Genomic DNA, 20,927 nt, shown 5'->3' with positions numbered 1-20,927 from the left:
TCGTCCGCTGTCACTAACACAATCTCGAGCCAAGAAGGAGAGTTTCAAGAGACCCCTCAATCAGAGGCCAGAGAAGCAACGACGCTTACCCACCAGAAGCCCAGTCATGAGGTCCACGACTCCTTTGTACATAGCGGCAGTCAGTGCCCTCGTCTGGTCTGAGCATTGGAGCAATGAACAGATGAATGCTAAGGTAGGGACCACCAGACGAACACTTGTCACTGGCATTTGCAGGCGCAGCGTTGCTCAATCCCAGACCCCTGATAGTGAGGGCGAGCGAGAGATAGAGAAAGATGTATGTTCTCAATGAGAACGGGAAGAGAATGCGCCATTTCTTCTCGTGACCCCATGCTCCCCCATTTCCTTTGCCTTTGCTTGGCTATCCTCGTCGTAAGGTAGAACCAAGCCAAACGGGGCCAAGAGCGAGGAGAGAACAACTTGAGCAAGCGCTCCATCTCATCTCATCTCATCTGTAAGAAGTCACTGCCCGCTTTCCCCGTTTGTTCGCTCGTTCCCCCCGGTGGCCAAGAATGGGGATCAATGGAGATGAGGCATGGCATGGTGGTGCCTGCTTTCTAAAGTAACTTACGCAGTACGGATAGTGACTACTGCGTAGCGTCCAAATGAGAGTGCAAGAGGAATAGGAATAGGAAGAGCAAAGTGAAAGGGGAGTGGAAGAAGTTGCCGTAAACTGCACAGCAAAAAGGGCTCCAGCAAGTTAGCAACGTCGTTCGGCATCCCATCCCTCGACCCCTGTCTTGCGCCCCCCGTTCACCCTTCCCACCCCCCTTGAGAGTTCCCGCCTTGCATCCCACCACCAGAAATGCCATATCCTCTAGCCATGTCTCTCACTCCACCTGCCCACCCGTTTCCTTCTCTTTAGATGCCCTTTTTCTGCATCACCTTCATTCCAGTGTTCACCCTCTTGTCCCCTCGTTTCTCTCCCCCTCCTTTCGTCACCTACACGGGGTCTTTCGACTGTCACTCTCTCAAATCACGCTCACTCTCAACGCTCGCTCGCTCGCACTTGTGGCCTCGCCCTTCTTCTTAGGGTCGTCGCACTCAGCCATTCCTTTTTTTCTGTTTTTTAAACCTTGACAAAAAAAAATCCACAAGCTGCGGATTCCGCTCCTTTTCTTGGCTTTCCTGCTACTCGTAGTCAGGACTAACCAGCACATTCATTTCCCTTGGACCCCGTTTGGTGTGTGTGTGTTGATCGCATTCGTTTCTCGCCTCGAATCTTTGGGCAAACTCGTAGGAGGATCGACAAGACGAAAAGCCGAATTCGCCAACTTCTGGTATCATCGTAACGGTTTTCCAGCCTCCCGCTTCCTCGCAACAAGACCTTCCGACTAGCGTCTTTACGACATCGTCTTACACCGCGCATCGCTTCGCAAATACATCGCGTATCAAACTTTCGACGTCAACACGAGTAGATCAATCAGCTTGTCGTAGTAGAAACGTACTCTGTGACAGTATAAGAAAAGGAATCAGCAACTTCGTCGCCAAATTAGCCAACCTGACACACGGATATCTGTCTAAGCCGTAGAAACGCACTCACTCAACACATTCCGAACCTGGACTCTGCCGGTGGTGCTGGACATCGACGACGGAATATCGTAGGATCTCTGTGTTGTAGCAGCCTCGAGTCAGCATTGCTGAGGATCATCCCCGAATTCTCTTAGACATTGCCGAGCCCGGTCGAAAAAAACATCGCCAACTCTCTCACCGAGCCACCGCCGAAGCCTCCACCATTGAAATCCGTCACGTGTCTAGGAAACCAACTCCCAGCCACTGGAAAGCACAAAAGCTGACGGAAGAAAATCACCTGGAAGGATCAAACTTTTTGTCGTCATTCCGAACAGATTTGCAGGACCCTTTTGTCTCTGACATCTGACCCTGATTTCCTTGTTGAAGAGTCCAAAAGAAGAAGTCACAGGTGAGTCGGGTTACACCTGCTCCTTCCTTCCTTCTCTCCATCACCAACTTCACCGACGACCCAATCAGCGCCTCGCTTAACCCATCGCACCTTCCCTTCACTTTCTGTTGCTTCCTGCCCTACTCCTTCCTCAGTGAATAGCAGCCGGGTCTCCATTTCACCCACTCGTCGCATCTCTTCTCTGCCTGAGAAACTTTCTCACCCACAACACACAACACACCACACTACACCTCGACGGAAAACTCACAAATATCATTTGCGCAAAGCTGACCTTCTCAAAGATCTCTCATTCTCCAGCCTTCCTTCAAGAATCCAACTGGGCTTGGACTTTCTTCAGATCTTTTTCAAGACCAGCAAACGGACTTGTCTTTCAGTTGAATTTTCATACTTTGATACCCATTCAACCCTTGTATCGCCTTATCTCACCTCACCCTTCACATCTCATCACCACAACCTTCCCCTCGACAATATTCATCAATCGCCACGATGAAGTTGTCCAACACCCAGGCTCTGGCTCTTGTCAGCGCCCTCATCAACAGCGCTGAGGCCTTCTGGCGTATGGAGTGCCCTGGCCGCGTTGGCCTTGCTCGTGTCGACCCTCTCATGTCCTTTGGAGGCGCCGCTCCTCACGTTCACGCTATTCACGGTTCCGGCGGTAAGTTTGATGAATCCTTCTGATATTTCAAGCATGCGCTTGCCTTCTTATCACCACAGCATCACTATTTTTTTTTTCATGGGTCGCTAACTCCAGGATCAGGCATCTCTCCTACCGCCGACTTTGGCGACCTTACCGCCAGCGACTGCACTTCCTGCCGTGTCAAGCAGGACAAGTCGGCCTACTGGCACCCGGCCCTGTACTTCCAGGACTCTGCCACTGGCGAGTTCGAGCTTGTTGATCAAGTTGGAGGATTGCTTGCGTACGTCTCTCAGTGCTCTCGAAGCAGCACACAAAGTACTTGATACTGACTGCACCAGGTACTACCTTCTTAATGGAAAGGATATCAAGGCATTCCCCCCTGGCTTCCGCATGATTGCTGGCGACACCAACCGCCGCAACTACACTGCTGGAGACCCTTCCAAGCCCGACCCCCAGAAGTCCGAGTGGGCTATCCTCGGCCAGACTGACCAGTCTGTTCTTCGTCAGCGTGCCATTGGCTTCAACTGCCTCAACTATGGCCGTGACCCCGAGGGCACCCTCTACCGTCACTTCCTTCCCGACAAGACTTATCTCGATGCCAACTGCGCTAATGGCGTCCGGTTCGAGATGATGTTCCCTTCGTGCTGGAACGGAAAGGATGTCGACTCCACTGATCACAAGTCTCACATGGCCTACCCTGACCTTGTCATTGATGGTACCTGCCCTGATGGATTCGAGACCTCGACCCCCAACCTTCTGTACGAGGTCATCTGGAACACCTACGCCTTCAAGGACCGCTCTGGCCGCTTCGTCATTGCCAACGGTGATACTCAGGGATATGGATACCACGCCGACTTCATTTCCGGTTGGGATGAGGACTTCCTCCAGTCTGCCGTCGATACCTGCACCAACCTGTCCGGTCGCATCGAGGACTGCGCCGTCTTCAGTCTCCAGGACGAGGCCACTTCCAAGCAGTGCGAGATGAAGATTCCCGACCTCGTTGCCAAGGACAACGTCACCGGCCCCGATGCTCAGCTTCCTGGAAACTGCCCCATCACCTACGCTGACGGCTCGTCCGAGGGCGGCAACGCCGACCCTGTGAGCTCCACCTCCACCATTGCGGCTCCCACTGTACCCACTCTCACCTACAAGCCTGGCAAGACCGCTACCTCCAACCCTCTCCCTGGTGAAGTGTTCAAGGAGACTGGCAAGATTCCCTACGGCTCATCCAGCTCTGTCTCCGAGACGGTTGCTGCTGAGGCCGTGGCCACCCCTACTCCTGAGCCCACTCCCACTCCTGAGCTCACTCCCACCCCGGTCTTTGAGCCCATCACCACTTCTACTCCGGCCAGCTCCTCTGCTCCGGGTATGTCTTGCGTGTCTACTCAGACCATCACTGCGGTCAATACCGTTTCCATCATTTGCTGGGAGGAGGATATTGTCTACGTCACTGAGTACGAGGATATCACGTCTACCCTGACTGTGACTCCTACTCCGTCGGCCTCGGCTCCCGCCATGCGCGCCAAGCGTCACCTTCACCAGCACCGTCATCACCACGTTTAGGTGATGAAGACGTGTTTTCTCAATTTCTGGAGTTGATACTCCCTCTTGTATCTGGGTGCGAAAAAAAATCAGGGTTGCGGACGTCGTTTTTAAGGGACGCCACATCGGGATGTGGTGGTCTTTTTCTCTCTATCCAGTGGAAAACCTAGCCCATTGAGATGATTTGGCTTCCCATTGGTTCTCTCGCATCTTGCTCAAGAACATTCTCGTTGTCTGGACATTCTGAGCAGACGGACACTTTTTTTCTTCTTGGTGGTAGCTAGCAAGGTTCGGGCACGGTATGGCCTGCGTCATGAGTTTACGGCAATCATTAGGAGGCAAATCATCAAGTTGAGTTGGTCCTTAAAATGTTTCTTCTTTTCATGGTAGTCCGAGTGAGGCGGGCGTCGTAAGGAGGGGGTTGCATTTGCATCGCATTGATTGCGTCCATGTTGTAGGCGTTGTAGGTTGATGTTTGAGAGATACCTATTCGCATTAAGGTTATTCCAACGATTCCATCCACAAGTCACTTTCATCCACGGACCTCGATGCCATTACGTGATAAGCCACCGGTATCTAGCATTCATGACAGAAGCCCACATTGTATGATAGTTCGTCCTTGCATGCCATAAAGTACTGTACCCACCGTTGACCGAATTCCTTATGATGGAACGATAAACAAGTCGTAAAGCAAAACAAAGCAAAACCATGCGAACAATACAGTAATCTCTATCTGAGTGACCAGATATCGTGCTTGCAGACCGAGTCAACGACAAGTAGAAATTCAAGCAAAGTATTCCATCTTCCCCCCCCTTTGCCCGGCTCCTTCCATAAGAACTCAGAAATTTGCCATTTATACAGCTTTTTCCCAATAAATTTTGGAAAAGCTGCGCGTGGGCTTTCTCATCACCGCTCTTTCAGTAAGGAAAGGTACCTTAGGAGGAAGTACCTTATTCAACACGACCCGAGGTCTAATCGAGTCGTGTCTGCCTGCCTGCCATCATCCGTGTCGCCTTCCCAGGGAAGGAACCACCCTACTAAGGGAAGGCGCCGACCGGATATCACGGTTAGGAAGGAGAACGAAGACCTGGGCGCCCACTTGCTCAGGTTACAATTAAAGTGTCAGACTCCTTCCTGGCAGCTTGTGTTGTTTTAGTCTTGGGAATTTGAAGAAGTTGGCAAGGGACTTCGACATACCATCTCATTCGGGTGGACAGACGGTTTGAGTCTCGCATTCGGCGAGGAGGGTATCTTTTATATGCTCCTTGTTGGACTGCATGCATAGTGGTTACCAAACGAAACGCCCATGTCGGCATGAGCTTCCATTTTGCTACCGTTTGGGATCGGTGTGAGTCACATGACACCTTGCTGTGCTTGGGATTAGGATATGGATGCGAAATAATCTAATAGATAGCTATCAGGTGTCTTGTCTAACGGAAGTGAATTGGCAGAGTCTGAAAGGTCTCGTGACGATCGAGGTAGAGCCGGAAGCAAGTAAGGTTTCTGATATGCTTGGAGACATGTTTCCCATCAAAGGTACCTACTGGTGGCAGTACCGAAAAGGGAATAAACCTAGAAGGCACACAAATGTTGAGGTCCAAATTGGGCCTTTCCGAGTGAGGGTGTGGCGCGCTACTGAAGGAACACTACGCGAAAAGGAGACCTGGGCGTGATGTCGGTGGACACTAGGGGGGAAGGAGGAAGATCGAGAGGAAGAAAGGCACCTGGCTGTGGCTTTGTCTTCAGCTCCCAAGAGAATAGTTCTGCCACCGTACGAGACCTTGTAATGTGTATTTGGCCACAGAAATGTTCGATTTCCCGTCCCTTTCGTTTGCACCGCAAGGTGCATGCTTGAACCAAACGTGGCAGAAGAATGTCAAGGTTGCCATCAATAATGCGGTGCTCCTATGGGCCCAAAACAAGAACAAAACAAAGAGGTCCCCGCCCGGGCCCTTCAGACTGTGTTCCATGCTTTCATCTCCTCTAAGAGAAACTCTTAAGAGTTGTCACCATCGGGACAGCTGCGTGCTGTGTCGGATAAAGTAAATCTGCCTGCCTTACCTTAAGGGTGTACGAGACGTCAAGAACGGTGATGAGAAGCCCACGAGCAGCTCTCCTGAGTCATTCGGAAAGTTGGATAGAGGGCAGATTTCTGAGTTCTTTATAAATAATTCCCTTCAAGGGTATCCAAGCGGTGGATCAAGAGGAACAGAAAGAACTTCCTTCTTTGTACAGGCGGGAAAGACTTGATCTGCTGACGTGTGTAGGTATCTACAAGACACGGAACCCCCACGGCATTCCAAACCAACACTCAATGGGCGAGCTTGCCTCACAACAACTTGACAAACCCACGCCAGAGACCCTCGGATGAGAAGACGCCCTCCGGATCGACTTCGCGAGCGACGGCCTTGAGACGACGCACATTCTCCTCGCCGTACCCGGCAAAGACCTTGTCAGTCTGCGCTGCGGACGCGTAGTTGATGTACAGGTAAGGGTGCGCGATCTCAAACTCTTGGGCGTAAGCTTCCATGCGGGCGAGGACGTTTGCCGTCATGTTTTCCACGGCTGCGTCGTCTTGGGCGTTGGACCAGGCTGTTGAGACAAGGAAGACTAGGGAGGGAAAGTAGCATATTAGCGGGATGTCGAAATTTTGAAATAGGGAAGCTGGATGGACGATGAGGAGAGTGAAAGACAGATCAAACTAGTAGGGTAGAATGTATGGACCACGTACTGTACAGGGGCTCATCTTGGTCGATGCCGAGTGCGTTGCCGCCGCGCTGCTTCATCGCCTGGATGGCGGTCGTCGAGAGCGGGTAGCAGATGAGGTTCGGAGCCAGGCCCTCAACGCTGGAGATTGCTGAGACTTCTTCTCTGAAGATTGCAAAGGCCTGAGTGAGAAGGGCGCGGGAGGGGAGGCTGCTTATCGTGCCAAAGAGGTGGCTGAGATGGAAAGATCAATAGTCAGCACGTTTGCTGTAGACCTGGTGGGTGAATGAATCAGGGACCCAAAATAGGGTGAGGAAAGAAGCAGAAACAGCAAGACATACCGCGTGGTGCCTAAGACAGGCGGCTGCAACGTCCCAGTAAGATTCGCCATGGAGCCCGACCTCGCGGTCCTCGTCGTCGAGGGAACACTTCGGATAGCCCTAAAGACCTCCGGCTCCGCGACCGCCGGGTTCGCGTACCATTCGGACCCCATCAACGAGAAGGCGCCCGAGGCCTGGTTGTACATGTAATAGAAGTCGTAGGCCATGTCCATGTCGGCGGTGAGTTGGGGGTTTGTGAAGAGGTCGTAGATGGCATCGAGAGCGCTCTCGGTCTGGTTTGCCGAGGTGTAGGTTGCGCGCTGACTAGAGACGGCGTCCTGGGGAAAGACGCGGACGGTAAAGGCTGTGACGATGGTGAAGTTGTTGCTGCCGCCGCGGAGGGCGAAGAAGAGGTCCGGGTTGCGGGTTTCTGAGGCTGTTGTGATTGTGCCGTTTGCAAGGACGACCTTTGGGTGAGGTTCGTTAGTGATATTGTCTCTCTCTTTGTTTCTCTGGTGGACGAAGAGGAAGACAAAAGATCTCAGGGTGCTGTGTTTCAACTCACCTCGTACTCGTAGACATTATCCAAAGCCCAACCGTACCGACTCGAGAAAGGCGACGTTCCCCCGCCGAGCGTAAACCCGCCGATACCAACAGTCGCTGACCGGCCGCCCACGTAGGACAGCTTCCTCCCCTCGAGAGCTTGGTAGACCTGAATCACCGTCGCACCACCACCGATCCTAGCACGCGTGGGCGCTTCGGTGCCGTTATCGACGACTTCAACCGAGTTCAAACGGTCGAGGTCGACAGTGACGCCGGCGATGGAGTTGGAATCGCCCGCGTTACGTGAGTGGCCACCGCCCTTGACGGCGAAGTGGCACCAACTATCGACGAGGGTCTTGAGGATGAGGGAGACGTCGAGTGCGGTGATGGGTTCGACGCGGCATGCTGGGCGGACTTCTTGCTGCTTTGCGTCCCAGATTGCAAAGGTCGTGTCGTTTTCTGGGTAGTGGAAGCGGGAGGGAGGGAATGTGGCGGATAGCTGAGCACACTGGTTTGATGGAAAGAGAAGTCCTTAGCTTCATGTGCCTTTCACGGAAGGTAGAAGATAGGCCTGGGAAAGGAAAGGTTCGGAAAGCTTACGGCTTGCACGCATGACGCCGAGACTGGCTCAGCGAGCTGGCTTCTTCGTAGATGCCAGTCGATTGGAATCTCGGCTGCTGCAGCTGGTACGCCAATGGCGGCGGCGGAGCCGGCTAGGAGGCAAGAGGTGAGTAGTCCGGTAATGTGCATCTTCACGACATGAATACTTTGCGGATCGAGAGCGATGCACGATGACGGCTGTCCGTAGGTCTTATACTTCTGAGTTCTGGTTTCTCCTATCGAAGGGCCGCCATTGAGGTGCAGCGAAAAACTCGACTTGTCAATATCAGAACGTTTGCACCACACAGTAAGCCGGAGACGTCATACGAGACAGCGTAATGGGATTGCTGATGATTTTCGGCGGTATGGAGATTATGTCCCTTGCTGACAAGATCCTCGGAGATTGAAGTGGAATATCTACGCTTGGCCTCGTAGTGCCCGAGAAAGAAGAAAGTAAAGCGATGACTGAGCCTTGTTCATCCAACTTGGCAGGTGACATTGAGTCGGGAACATAACCCGCTATATGCAGATCAATTTCAAAGAAGGGAACTACCACCAATTTGCCTCCTGCTTTTCATTGAACATAACGTTACGGCGGAAGTATTCGAAAGTGGATCTCCTACTAGGAGGTTCCTAGGTTTACCTTGATTGGAATCTAGTTATTGGTTCAAGACTTGCCGAATAGTAGAGGCTGTATTGTTAGCCCTCGGTCCGATTGCTACCACTTCGTCACCCAAGGATCCATGCTAGACCTAGTCTATCAATAATCACATTGGCTTCCCATTGTGGGGTACATGTAGAGAGTTACTACCTGTCCTAAGGCAAGGGGACAGTCGGAATTGCCGTGAGAGTGCGTTACCTCGAGGCTATATCAATGCTGAGTGGGTGAGGTGGAATGCCCTGCGGAGGCAGATCCAATTAATGGCTGTAATTCCAGAAACTACGACTGAAACTCAGTGATGTGGCAAGAATAATACCAATGGAAAGCCAAAACAAACGCTCCGTGTGTCTGGTAGGATGGGAAGGACGTGTCGTTCACCAATGTCTCCTCGCTGTCTGAAACATGCTAGATGACGGATGCTCATTACTCGAAGAAACTGTATCAGCCATTTCGGTCATAAAGATAATCGCCTTACGACGGCCTCATTAGAGCTTTCATCTTCGTTCATTCTAGTGTCCTATGACAGACCCGAATAAGAGTGGAGGTATGCGGGAAAAGAGAAGAGCTGGCGCGTCCAACTACCGCTCACAGTATTTTAGGGGCAGGTCAATTCTCTCCGTAGTCTCGCGGAAGCAAATAAGAGCTCTACCGAGGGCAATGAACTCATCTAGATGATCCATCTCTGAGCTTAGCAACTCTTGGAATTAAGCTATGGTGGAGGACCCGGGAGATCGGCGAGTCGAAGGAAACCTAGCAGAGTGGTTGTCAGCAGTATCTAGAAAGTGTTAGGCAGAAGTATTGAGTGTATATGTAGCGCCATAACAGGTGACAATCTAAGCATGACTGGAGTTATCAATAAGTCCGGTTGTCGATGACATCCCCGCTTGCTGACATGAAGGTTGTGGCCCTTGGCGTTCCTCATGCTTGTCTTACCTCCGACTTCTTTCCCTATAATTTGAGTCCGCACGCTTGTAAGTAAGAGGATCAAAGCTATTCATTCTTGTTCAAACCGCAATCATCACTCCGGATCGCCTGGCGGTCGGTGAAAAGATGATTTTTTTCCCTCCTTAAAACCCCACCTCACCAATGCCAAATTTGCTTAGGATGGGTTTTAAAGATTTCTCTACCACAACGGCTCCGATTGGCATTTAATTTCCAAAAGTTTTACAGAAATAATCACCGGGGCATTGTCTGAGTCTCTAGACCAAGACGTTATTGGGCTGATTCCTTCCAATCTGTGAGGCAAGCAATAAACACCATCGCAGAGGGAGTTCACCGAAGCATTTGTCCCACAATCTATATTTATTCGGAAACAATTTGCAGGTGATTGCAACAAACAATCAAAATCACCAAGACCATCTGCAGATCTCGAGTGGGATGAAGGGTAGTTGAGAGTAGCGACACCAGGCGAGACAAAGGTCGCTTAACAACGTGCTTCTAGAAGCTGCATGCCACCTACGCCCAACAAACACAACCCACACAACCCCGCCATTGTGGACTGACCCGAAATTCCGTGTCTGGCTGGGATTCTCCAAATTTGGATGAACAGGCGGAATTGGACTCTTGTCGTTGGACGACTGTTCAAAGGATTTGAGCTTTCCCCTCATTCTTTTCATGCACGCGGCCCCATCTTTCCTCGGACGGCGATCCTCCGCGCATCTGGGGCCTCACCGTTGATGGCGTCGTATTTCTCCTGGATGCGACGGTGGCAGCCCACCAACAATTGAAGAGTATTTTGTTTCTTTTGAGGTTCCCTCTCACGGCCTGGTCCAACGAACCTAGATTCATGAGGGGACGTTGAGCTTTTCTATGTCACTACAAACCACGGGTTGGCCGGCAGGGTTCATTTCTAGATCAGCTTTGGATTGTCTTCCCCAGTAAACTTACGCGATGGGCCCAGGATTTTGGAATAACCGGCCCAAGATGCGCCGTGAGCGAAGAACGGCGATCGGCGCTGTAACATTATTCTTGGCCACCGCGTGGCCATCCGCCCATGCCCAGCAATGGGACTGGGATGAACTTGGGGTATGTTACATTCTTCCACTTTGCGTCCGGTGCGACTGAGGGGTTGTCGGATGGGGTGGTGGTGGGTATGATGAAGTTGGCAGATCATGTTGCATGCATTCAGATTGTTTGTCTCCCTATCTATATGAACCCTCGAAGCCACTTTCCGGGCTCCTTATTTTTCATCCCGCCGGCCCAGCTCTTCCCCAGCCCCGTCTTGCAAATCTTGGGAGAAGTGAAGCTCTGTAGCGAGGGTCGTGATAACTGAGAACCTTTGATACCAGACCTGCCATAAACCGGAACCCCTCGACATATTCGCAATGCGCTCGGCCATCCTCGCCGCCGTAGGCCTGTCGTCCACGGCCGCGGCCCTCGTCAGTCGCGACGGCAAGACTGGTCGTCTTCCCGCGCTGGGATGGAATTCGTGGAACGAGTACGGGTGCGACATCAACGAGACGGTATTCCTCACCGTCGCGCAGCACATTGTCGACCTGGGGCTGAAGGATCTGGGGTACGAGTACGTCAACATTGACGACTGCTGGAGCGACAAGGAGCTGCGGAGGGATAACGTCACCAAGGAGATTATTGTCGACAAGGTGAAGTTTCCGCAGGGAATCAAGCATACGGTGGATAAGATCCATGAATTGGGGTTGAAGGTTGGGATCTACAGTGATGCTGGTGAGTTGAACCTCTTCCGTCTTTGGTGTTGCTGAGTCCATCGTGCGAGAATGCTTGATGCTCTAGTGTTTGGTCTTGCGACAATGTTCTGACGCAATTATCACAGGAACTTCTACTTGCGGCGGTTTCGAGGGATCGCTAGGCTACGAAGAAATCGACGCCGCCACGTTTGCGAAATGGGGTATCGACTGTAAGTTCCATCACCGTTCGCCGTTCCACTCTCCCTGCGTCAACGTCATCCCTCGACTTAAACCCTCCAAACCCCTCCACCGTCCCTTAGACTCATCGCAAAACACATTATCGGATCAACGTTCTAACATGCATTCACTTTCTCTACAGACCTAAAGTACGACAACTGTAACGTCCCGAAAGAATGGTTCGACGACTGGAAATACGTCCCCGAACTCTGGCTCGGCGGACCCCCCAACGAAGACCAAGACAACGGCGACCCCGTCAACTCCAAGACGGGCCTCCCGGCCCCCGCAGGCTACGACTGGTCAACCTCCTTGACGGCAGAACGCTACCGCATCATGCGCGACGCCCTCCTAGCCCAGGAAAGGACGATCCAGTACTCCCTCTGCGCCTGGGGCCACGCCCACGTCGAGGCCTGGGGCAACGAGACGGGCCACAGCTGGCGCATGTGGGGCGACATTTACCCAGAGTGGTACGGCCAGCACCAGTGGTCCTGGGGCCTGATGCCGATTTTGAATCATGCTGCCTTCTGGAGCGGTCCCGACGTAAACGGGTTCTGGGGCCACGGAGACTGGGATATGCTCGAGGTCGGCAACGGGAACCTGACGCTGCAGGAGAGCAGAAGCCATTTCGCGTTTTGGGCCGCGCTGAAGAGTCCTTTGATCATCGGCACCAAGTTGGAGGGCATTCAGCCCGAGATTTTGCAGATATTGTCGACGAAGGAGCTGGTGAAATTTAATCAGGATCCGGAGTTCGGGGCCGCGGCGCAGCCGTATAAGTGGGGCGTGAACCCGGACGGAGCGTGGAATATTACGCACCCTGCCGAGTTCTGGTCCGGGGCTTCGGTAGAGGGTACGCACGTGTTTGTGCTCAACACGCTGAGTGGCACCGAGAAGAAGACGGTCGCGTTCAAGGATGTTCCTGGGCTAGAGGCTGGAAAGAAGTATGTTGTGCACGACATGTGGACTGGCAAGGATCTCGGCGTGTTTGAGGACGAGTACGTCGTGGAACTGGAGAGTCACGATACGGCTGCGTTGAGGATCAATGAGGTCAAGTGCGTCAAGAGGGCGGCACGGGGATAAGGGATCCGACCCGATGGGGCAGGGATGGGTTGGTCACTCGGGTTCGGGGCGTGTTTAAGAGTCTATTGGGGTCTTGGATGCAAGGGGCAGAATAGACGTCAATTGCGATGGTTCTGCAGAGAAGAAACCGCACAAAGTGCCATCATACGGGATCCTGAAGTGAGAAAAGCTGGATGATTTATGTTCAGCGCCGATGGTAAACATGAAAACATCCACCATAGAAAACTTTCTCACAGAATACCAGAAAACGCAACGGTGTTATGTACGACCTTGTTTACCTCTCCCGATAGCACGCAATCTCATCTCGCATTTGATTAAACCCGCCGCCCAGCTACCCGCCTCGCGCATACCAGCAGCCCACGAAGCTATTCCCAAAACTCACGCGTCGCCACCCCGCCGACCCGGCAAATTCATATTACCTCACGTTCCCGCAGCACCACCTCTGCTGATCGCTCGGCTTCTAGCCCTATTTCTGCGTGTGAGGTAGACTTTGGATGGGTTACTGGCCGAAGAAGAGGACGTGAGCACCCAAGGAGGATTTTGCCCTCCTCCCTTCCATTGGAATGCATTCCCCAGGACGACGGGATGACAACGCATTCCCGGTGGCTAGATTAGACTGAGACCTCAACCCACAACTCGATTACCCTTTCCAAACAAGAAAACCAAACATGGCTACAGTCATCATCACGGATGGCGGTTGGTTGGGTCTGGGCAGCGCCGCAGCGAGAAGACCCTTTGAGGCAGAGGCATGCTGCCAGCCATTTCCATTTTGTGAGGCGGAAATCCGTGTCATCCATCCTTTCTTCGTCCTCGTGATTCACCTCCAGGCCGTGTTGAATTTTCTCTCTTTCGCTCTGTACGACTCTTCTTACTATTCTGGATTTGGTTTTCATTCTTTCCTACACTTGTTTACACACTACCTACCATTTGCCAGAAGTGCTCACCAGACCGTTTTTTCCTTTCCATCTTTTCTCAACTCTTCCTAATCTAATCCCTAATACGAATACCTGGAGAGAGTTACACAGAAGACAAAAGAAGGGGGAAGCCGACTGTGAATACCCGAGAATACACTCACGCCATGAGAGACCCGGTTCCTGGCCAGTGATCTCATCACCTACAGTCCCTCAGTCAACGATTAGATCTCGTCTTAAGAACACCAAACCCACGCACCCATATCACGACATCTCAGTCTCTCCCCGGCGATGTCGAGCCTGCTACTCCGCATCCGCGAGGAGGTAGACGGGGGAGGGGGCGGAAGCGGCGGCGGTATGACCCTACCACTCGTCCTGGCCATCGCCATAGGAGGCGGCGTTCTCCTCTTCATATGCCTCGCCTTCTTCCTCATCGCCCTAGCAGGCCGCCGCCACCGAGCCCGCGCCCGAGCCCGATCAACGACGCCCAGAACAAGACTCGACCTCGACTCGGATGGCGGCTCCATCCGCACGCCCAGCCCGCGCCCGCGGCGCCTCACCAAGCCGAAGCCGGGCGAGCCGTACGCGGACATGGTCGAGGTCCAGGGGAAGAAGCAACCTCCCCACCGCTCGCTCTCGTCCATCATCAGCGTGCCCAGGAGCAAGAGCTGGAGCGTCTTCAGCAGCACGCCTTCGGAAGGTGCTGGCGGGCAGCAGCGTGGAGGACACCTGAGGAGGAACAATAGCTGGATCGACGAGGATGCGATTCACGGGCCCAGGGTGCAGAGTGATGGTCGGCGGCTGAGTATCCGCGACAGCTTCATCCTACGCACGCCGACGTTACCGGATCTATTTGGGCACAAGGGTGAGGGGGATGGACATTTCGACGACGACGACTTTGTGAATTACTCCATTGAACAGCCTCGGCCGGCCAGCATGCCGGCACAGCGCAGCCAGCCTTTGCGGATGCCGTTGCCGAGGACGGCATCGTACGAGTTGGCCGAGAAGCTGGCGGCTGCTGCGAGGGGCGGACCTCCCGTACTTCCAACCTCACAGGGACCGGTACCTCGGCCGGTGCCATTGCAGCGACTGCGGCACAAGACGACGGAGTCGGATCTGGCTGAGATTTTGCGTTCCACGGAAGAGAGATTGCAGCTCGGTACACCAACAAACAGCCGGCCAGCTACACGACAAAGGGCTGCATCGGCATCAGCTGGGTCCAGCGTCAAGACCCCGCGGGGGTCGCCGACAAAGTCGCAGTCTCCCATTAAGGCCCAATCACCGATCAAGATCCCGTCACCAGTCAAGAATCAGTCGCCCGTCCGGTCACGATCTCCGGCAAAGACTCAGGTATTGTCGCACGTTGGCCAGGCGTTGGACCTTGACGCCCAACGAGCTCGAACACCCAGCCCATCGAAGCGAATGGTTATCCCAATGCTTGTCCAGACTCCAAACCACCACAACAGGAACACTTCGCAATCTTCGGCCGTCTCAGATGCGGACAGTTTGTTTGGCGAAACGACCCCGGAAGTTGAACACATCTTGCCAACAGGACTGTCGAGCCCCAGTAGAAGATCCGAGCACGAGTCCCCGACCAAGCCCACCAACAACGGCGAATCGATAGAATCTCCTGGCAGCGATGCCTCATCGTCTCTGTCAACCTTGTATAGCGTTAACGAACCCGAAGATGACAGCAAGACCGGCGGTACTGGACACGTAGACAGCACCCCCCGCGGCAGGAAACCCAGGAGCCTTGTCATCGATACTCAAATATGTGACCCTTTCATCACACCAGGCCCGCCAGAAGTGCCTCCAAGGAGCCCTAGACGCCAGTCTTCCAGCTTACCGCCCCTCCGACGCATGACGCCGCCCGAAGAGGAAATCCTGAACCGAACACCTACGAAGGTGACACCTGTTGCCAACTCTCCTATACCGAGGCCGTTAGACGTCATCAAGCGTAGTAGCACGGCCGACCAGCTCCAGACACGGTACTCCATCATGATGCAACCATCCGACCTGGCAGCATCGCCCGAGACCATTCGCCCAAAGAGCGTCATGTCGATGAAGCCCGTCTTCCTCGTCTCAAGTAACAGCGTTGTGAGCATGAGAGCCAGCCCTGGCACGTCTCCTGAGGACAATGGCAGCCGGCCAGCGATGCCGAATAATAGGTTGACGTTCGGTCCAAAGGCACCCGTCTTCCCACCGCCATTGGCCTTGAAAGCTGGCTCAGGATCGCCAAATCGAGAGGCCTTGAGAATGGGTAGCCCAGGCGGGAAAATGTCGGCATCACGCGGCAGCCCTTCCCCTCCAGGTCGTGCTGGTCGCCAATCGACCGACTCCGCCGCATCTCCCGTTCCTAGCTCGCCAACTCGAAGACCTCTGCCGAGCCCCGATCTGTCAAGGGGAGGATCTCCGACACCAAAGCGATATAAGCGTGGAATGGCCAGTCCAATTCGTGACCGTGCATTGTCCAGACAGCCGACGCCCAGAGAATCCCGCGTTGAGCGCGTTCTCTCGAGTTCTGATTGCCCTTCGATCGTGCTGAAGCCATCCAGCTCACCCAAGCGGACCTCATACCATCGCGACTTCGCGGTAATGGGGCTTCAGTCAACCGTGGCTCAGCTTCGGCGTATGAATAGCCAAATGAGTACCTTCAGCGCCGGTTCATCTATTTCGGATCCGGACAGTCCGACACTACCAAACTTGAGAGGAGGCGGGTTCAGCCCCGACAGGAGCAACAGCCGCGTAAGCAAAATGGGTCGACAAAACTACTTGTCTTTAGGCACGAGTCCAGGCTCAGCGAAGCGGACCAAGTCCATCAAATCGGCTAGAAATTCAATCGCCGTACTCAAGAGCCGACCAGGTGGGAACAAGCATCTTGATTCGCTACGCGCTGCAGTTGAAGAGAAGGAAAATGAGAGAAGAAACGGTTCTCTGATTCGAGGACCCCGGCCGCTCAACCCGACACCTAGGAGCGCCGGACGAGGGTTGGCTAGAGACAGCGTGGTGACTGTGGAGAGTCCCACGAGGAGGAGAATTTCCAACGTCGATACTGAAGACCAGAAGCGTCTGGAACGGCCGATCAAGCATCAAGATAGCGGTACCAGCTTGGGTGCATACGGGAAAGAGGACTGCCTGTTAAGCTCCCCAGACAGCCTCACTGAGGGGGCCGAGAGACGGAGCCCAAACATGAGGGTTTGAGTTCCAGAGTCTGGGGAATTTTCTTTTGTCCCATAGTGATCCATCTTGATTGAGGAGTGTTGCGTTCAGCGACGGTTAGCGAGTACTTTCTTCAGGGTTGAATATTTCTAAGCTGAGCACGGCGTCATTGTAATACCTAGGCAGTAGGCCATTAGCAAAATTCAGATACAAGCATCACTCAAATCAACGAATTATACCACAAGAAAACCATATCCCCTCCAAGCTGAAACGTAATAGTTGATTGGGATTTTATGCGAAAAAGAATGGTATTCTTACGTCGGTTTCATGAGCCCGAGTCTTATCCATGGTATCAAGTCGTTCCTCGTCAATTCCCAAGCCTCATTCGTGGTATGCACTTATGACTCGTCGACGCGCGGGCGCTTATTGCCCGGGTCGTCATGGCCATTGACGCCATTGTTGGCCTCGTCGTGAGCGCGAACCCGACCTGCTCCCTCTCCAAGCTGGCCGCTTTCCTCCTCCTCCTCATCCACATCCTCATTGCCATTCTGACCGATCCAATTTCCGTCGGCGTCGAAGTGCTCGTGAACGTTCTCGGCCGTAATCCAGCCTCCGCTACCAGGGAAGGCGGGAGGCAGGCCTCCATCGGCGGCGCCGTACAAGACTCCTTCGTATCCCTCGACTGGCTCATGCTCGCCCTCGAAAATGATGCGGCCGTCCTCTTCCTCATCATCCTCGTCGACAGGGTCGGGGTGAAGATCTGAGCAGGCCGAGATAGCGTCGTAGAACTTCTGGATATCGGCCTGGGCGCCGTCAGTGACCGCAGGGACGAGAGTCAGATCGATCGTATCGAAGTCGTCGTCGCCGTCACCGCCGTCGGCAAGTTGCAGCTGCATCCAGATAGCCTGGAGAGGAGCACCTTCGGAGATGGATCCGACCGACTTCACGGCGTGAATCGAGATGGAGGGGTAGGGAATCTGAACGCCAGCCCCTTGGGTCGAAGAGAAGATGGTGAAGGTCCTATGACGAGGATTAGTACAGGGCAACGCGAGTTTCGGAGTGCAGCAAACATACTCTGAAGAGACAAACACGGAGACATGCTGCTCCACGAGCTCTTCCGTGGTCTCCTTCAAGGTCGTGCCATTGGACGCAGAGGCAGCAGTCGAGACATCAGCCGGGAAGATGGCCAAGCTGCCCTTTTGCGACGCTGGGATCCATGCCTTGGCATCCTCAAGATGGAAATGAAGGACAGGCTTTCCTCCGAAGAAGCTCGCAGGAGTAGCCGATTGATACTCCTCAATTGGAGTAAAGTCTCCAAGAGAGGGTGGAGAGCGAATGGTTGTGGGCAGCATGTTGATGATGTGTAAGAGATCCGTGAAAGGACTCTGCTTGGGTTGACCAGTGAGACCCTTCATGGTGGGGTGCTTGCCTTGGAGCTGGAGAAAGTGAAGCTCTTATCGCTATCACCACGTGATGATATTGATAAAGGAAGTGACATTCAGGAACTTTACCAGAAAGAAGGTGGGGGCTGAGGTAATCCAGATGGTTGGACAGTCAGGTGATCGGCCATTGGTCAGCAGGGTTAGGTCGATCCGCACACCCCACCTGAACGCTCGGTGGGGTTTGAGCTTTCCACCGACATTCTCCCAGAGTCCGATCGCACTCCGTTGCCTCGTACAGCTACGCATTCGCATCGCACCTCTTTCCATGGCGCAGAGCTGACGAATCCCCCCCAACCGGCGCAAACACAACAACCTGCAACCACGCTCTGGATCGGCACCTCTGAGCAACACAAAACTTCAACGAGGACTATTGCTACCCTGAACGAGCTTGTATGACCCTCGAAACGGCTCATATAGTCCTGTTCCACCCTCATTTGCACACTGACACCTACGTACTCAAGGCAAGACTCGCTACCCACCATGTATAGCAACCGTACGTACCATCCCGCTCCCTTTGTGTCTTTACGTAGCCCGAGTTACTCATCATCACGATAGGCTCCCATCCGCTCCTTGAGCAGGTCCCCTTGACCGTCTCTCCGTTCATTTCCCTCCCCACCGCTACAACACTCTCCTACAACTACAAGGCTATGCCCTCAGCCCTGCCCCCCTCAGCACTAGGCGTACCAGCCGCAGTCACCGACGATGCAGCAGCTGGAGACGCCGCCGCAAATAAACCCAAGTACGTGATCTCGCAGTCGGGACACGCAGCCCATCCGGATGATATCATCGCCTCGTGTCGCGCGCTACAAGCACACATTACAAAGATGCAGGAGGACGCCGAGCGCGACCTACGCGACCTCGAGACCAGGATAAAAGAGCGAGAGCTGGCTGAGAAGAGAAGAGTTGCGCCCGGCTGGCTGGACAGTGAAGCCCGGATACTCGAGCCGGAAAAGGTCGGCGGGCCATCCGAGGAGGAGGATGGGCATCAGACATCGGCTGTAGCGGGGACCAGTGAGATGCCGTTGAACGATCAAGGTGCGGAGCTAGACCGAGTGTTTGGCGGGTTGAGCATGAAGTGAAGCCTCTTCGGCTGATTGAGATCTTTTGTTTTATTCGCGGGCGTTGTGCATGAAGGCCGGGGCGGCCTCATCTCTTGATACCTTTCACACGGCTATCTTGCCGTTGCCGCGACGGATTTGGTTGGATTGGCAAACCATCTGCATGGGGGGAATCAGACAATGCTTTGGCTACTGATGCTGCGACACAGAGTCGCTTGCGCGAGCCTGATCAAAAGCCAAGCCAAGCCAAGCCAAGCCAAGCCAGCCAGCCTGGGTAGAGCGCGGCTGCCTGAATACTTGTACACACTGGGCAATCTACTACATCGACTAGAAGGAAAAGTATGCAAAGGGTCCAGCTGTATACATTCCAAGCAGCCTTCAGGAGATGGGAACATTGTGCAAGCAGCATGTCTTGGTACGCTGCACTCCTGAGGATACTCCTCAAGCTGGTTGGACTTGTAGGTAATGACCTTCTCTCAATTGACAAGAGCAAAACGCTCCGTCACAAGTTGTCAATCTTATCGTATTGAGTCGAGTACATACAGCCTCACACCCAACTCACTAGACCACATCATCAACCCATCCAACTATCGTAGTTGTTCCTAAGGCTTCGTGCCTCGATACCCCCAAGGCAGAATTAGGCGAGCACCTGGAAGGCCGGATACTAATAAGACTCTATAATCGGGCCAAGTGTATCCGTAGTATATTACGTGACAGCATGATATCGGAGTTTCTAGCCCAGCTTGGAAAGCCAAACCGAGGTACCTGAGGTCAAAGTTCACCCTATAGCCTTGCCCTATAGGAAATCTCTTAGCGCGGATTGGGGCTGAACTTTTCTAGGGGCCGTTTGAATATCACATTCAAATGAGCTCTAGATTTAAGGCTGGGCTATACCTACTTAGCTGGCGATTGGGGGGAATCTCTGGGTTTGGGGGGAGGGGAATAGTCCGTTTGATGGCACTTTTAGCACCGTACTTAACTAAGAACAGGTCTTTGTGAAGCCAACGTACCAACATGAATCAAATGTCCCAACCCGATGCCTGCCAAGATATCGAGCCGGCGCAACCGCTCTAGAGCCTACTAGAGTAGAAAATCTATGGCCGATATGACTTCAGGGTCAGGATGCATCCGGAGATTACTCCGCCCAGTTGTCCCAATGGCAAGGACGGACACGCTCGATGCTGCATCACGTCTAAGTAATCCTACTGTGATACTTTGGGCCATCAACTATCCAATGCACGTAGGTATCGAGTTCCGAAAGAAAGACATGATCAGCAGAACCATCTCGGCTACTTGTACGGTACCTGAGAGCGAGATTACGGCCTGGGAGTCGGGCTCTCAAGTCCCGTCTACCGATATCAATATCTAGAAGAACGCAACTATGGCCTGGAAGTCGGGCTCTCAAGTTCCGTCCACCGATATCAATTTCTAGAAGAACGGAATAGTCTGGTGA

General features: G+C 53.4%; 7 protein-coding genes across 7 annotated transcripts; 5 read left to right on the top strand and 2 right to left on the bottom strand.

Annotated features, from left to right (window-relative positions):
- The first annotated feature begins 902 nt into the window (after nt 1–902).
- Nucleotides 903–4,579, top strand: HER10_EVM0005619 (uncharacterized protein). The gene is made up of 3 exons (XM_035475227.1): nt 903–2,594; nt 2,697–2,856; nt 2,915–4,579. The coding sequence occupies exons 1-3, from the start codon at nt 2,426–2,428 to the stop codon at nt 4,137–4,139; spliced, it is 1,554 nt and encodes a 517-aa protein (XP_035332656.1). The 5' UTR covers nt 903–2,425; the 3' UTR covers nt 4,140–4,579.
- Nucleotides 4,580–6,447: 1,868 nt separating this feature from the next.
- Nucleotides 6,448–8,437, bottom strand: HER10_EVM0005510 (FAD binding domain-containing protein; the record flags this gene model as incomplete). The annotated part of the gene is made up of 5 exons (XM_035475124.1): nt 6,448–6,728; nt 6,850–7,058; nt 7,166–7,611; nt 7,710–8,195; nt 8,288–8,437. The coding sequence occupies 5 exons, from the start codon at nt 8,435–8,437 to the stop codon at nt 6,448–6,450; spliced, it is 1,572 nt and encodes a 523-aa protein (XP_035332637.1).
- Nucleotides 8,438–10,871: 2,434 nt separating this feature from the next.
- On the top strand, nt 10,872–12,904 carry HER10_EVM0013199 (alpha-galactosidase; the record flags this gene model as incomplete). The annotated part of the gene is made up of 5 exons (XM_035482563.1): nt 10,872–10,973; nt 11,237–11,630; nt 11,737–11,820; nt 11,970–12,025; nt 12,200–12,904. 5 exons carry the CDS (start codon nt 10,872–10,874, stop codon nt 12,902–12,904), a joined length of 1,341 nt encoding a protein of 446 aa, XP_035333598.1.
- A 693-nt stretch (nt 12,905–13,597) lies between these two features.
- On the bottom strand, nt 13,598–18,360 carry HER10_EVM0010105 (uncharacterized protein). The gene is made up of 2 exons (XM_035479575.1): nt 18,049–18,360; nt 13,598–17,994 (listed from the first exon to the last, which is right to left on the bottom strand). The coding sequence occupies exons 1-2, from the start codon at nt 18,324–18,326 to the stop codon at nt 17,373–17,375; spliced, it is 900 nt and encodes a 299-aa protein (XP_035333200.1). The 5' UTR covers nt 18,327–18,360; the 3' UTR covers nt 13,598–17,372.
- On the top strand, nt 14,107–15,980 carry HER10_EVM0009494 (uncharacterized protein; the record flags this gene model as incomplete). The annotated part of the gene is made up of 2 exons (XM_035478980.1): nt 14,107–15,912; nt 15,960–15,980. 2 exons carry the CDS (start codon nt 14,107–14,109, stop codon nt 15,978–15,980), a joined length of 1,827 nt encoding a protein of 608 aa, XP_035333121.1.
- HER10_EVM0006138 (uncharacterized protein) lies at nt 16,072–17,016 on the top strand (the record flags this gene model as incomplete). The annotated part of the gene is made up of 1 exon (XM_035475732.1): nt 16,072–17,016. The coding sequence occupies one exon, from the start codon at nt 16,072–16,074 to the stop codon at nt 17,014–17,016; it is 945 nt and encodes a 314-aa protein (XP_035332730.1).
- Nucleotides 18,361–18,625: 265 nt separating the features above from the next.
- On the top strand, nt 18,626–19,983 carry HER10_EVM0011907 (uncharacterized protein). Its single transcript, XM_035481319.1, has 2 exons — nt 18,626–18,909; nt 18,972–19,983. The coding sequence occupies exons 1-2, from the start codon at nt 18,897–18,899 to the stop codon at nt 19,493–19,495; spliced, it is 537 nt and encodes a 178-aa protein (XP_035333430.1). The 5' UTR covers nt 18,626–18,896; the 3' UTR covers nt 19,496–19,983.
- Nucleotides 19,984–20,927: the final 944 nt, after the last annotated feature.

The sequence above is a fragment of the Colletotrichum scovillei genome (genome assembly GCF_011075155.1).
Source record: "Colletotrichum scovillei strain TJNH1 chromosome Unknown Contig00006, whole genome shotgun sequence".
Lineage (NCBI taxonomy): Eukaryota > Fungi > Ascomycota > Sordariomycetes > Glomerellales > Glomerellaceae > Colletotrichum > Colletotrichum scovillei.
Note: the sequence above shows the minus strand (reverse complement) of the source record. Positions and strands in the feature narration are given on the sequence as shown.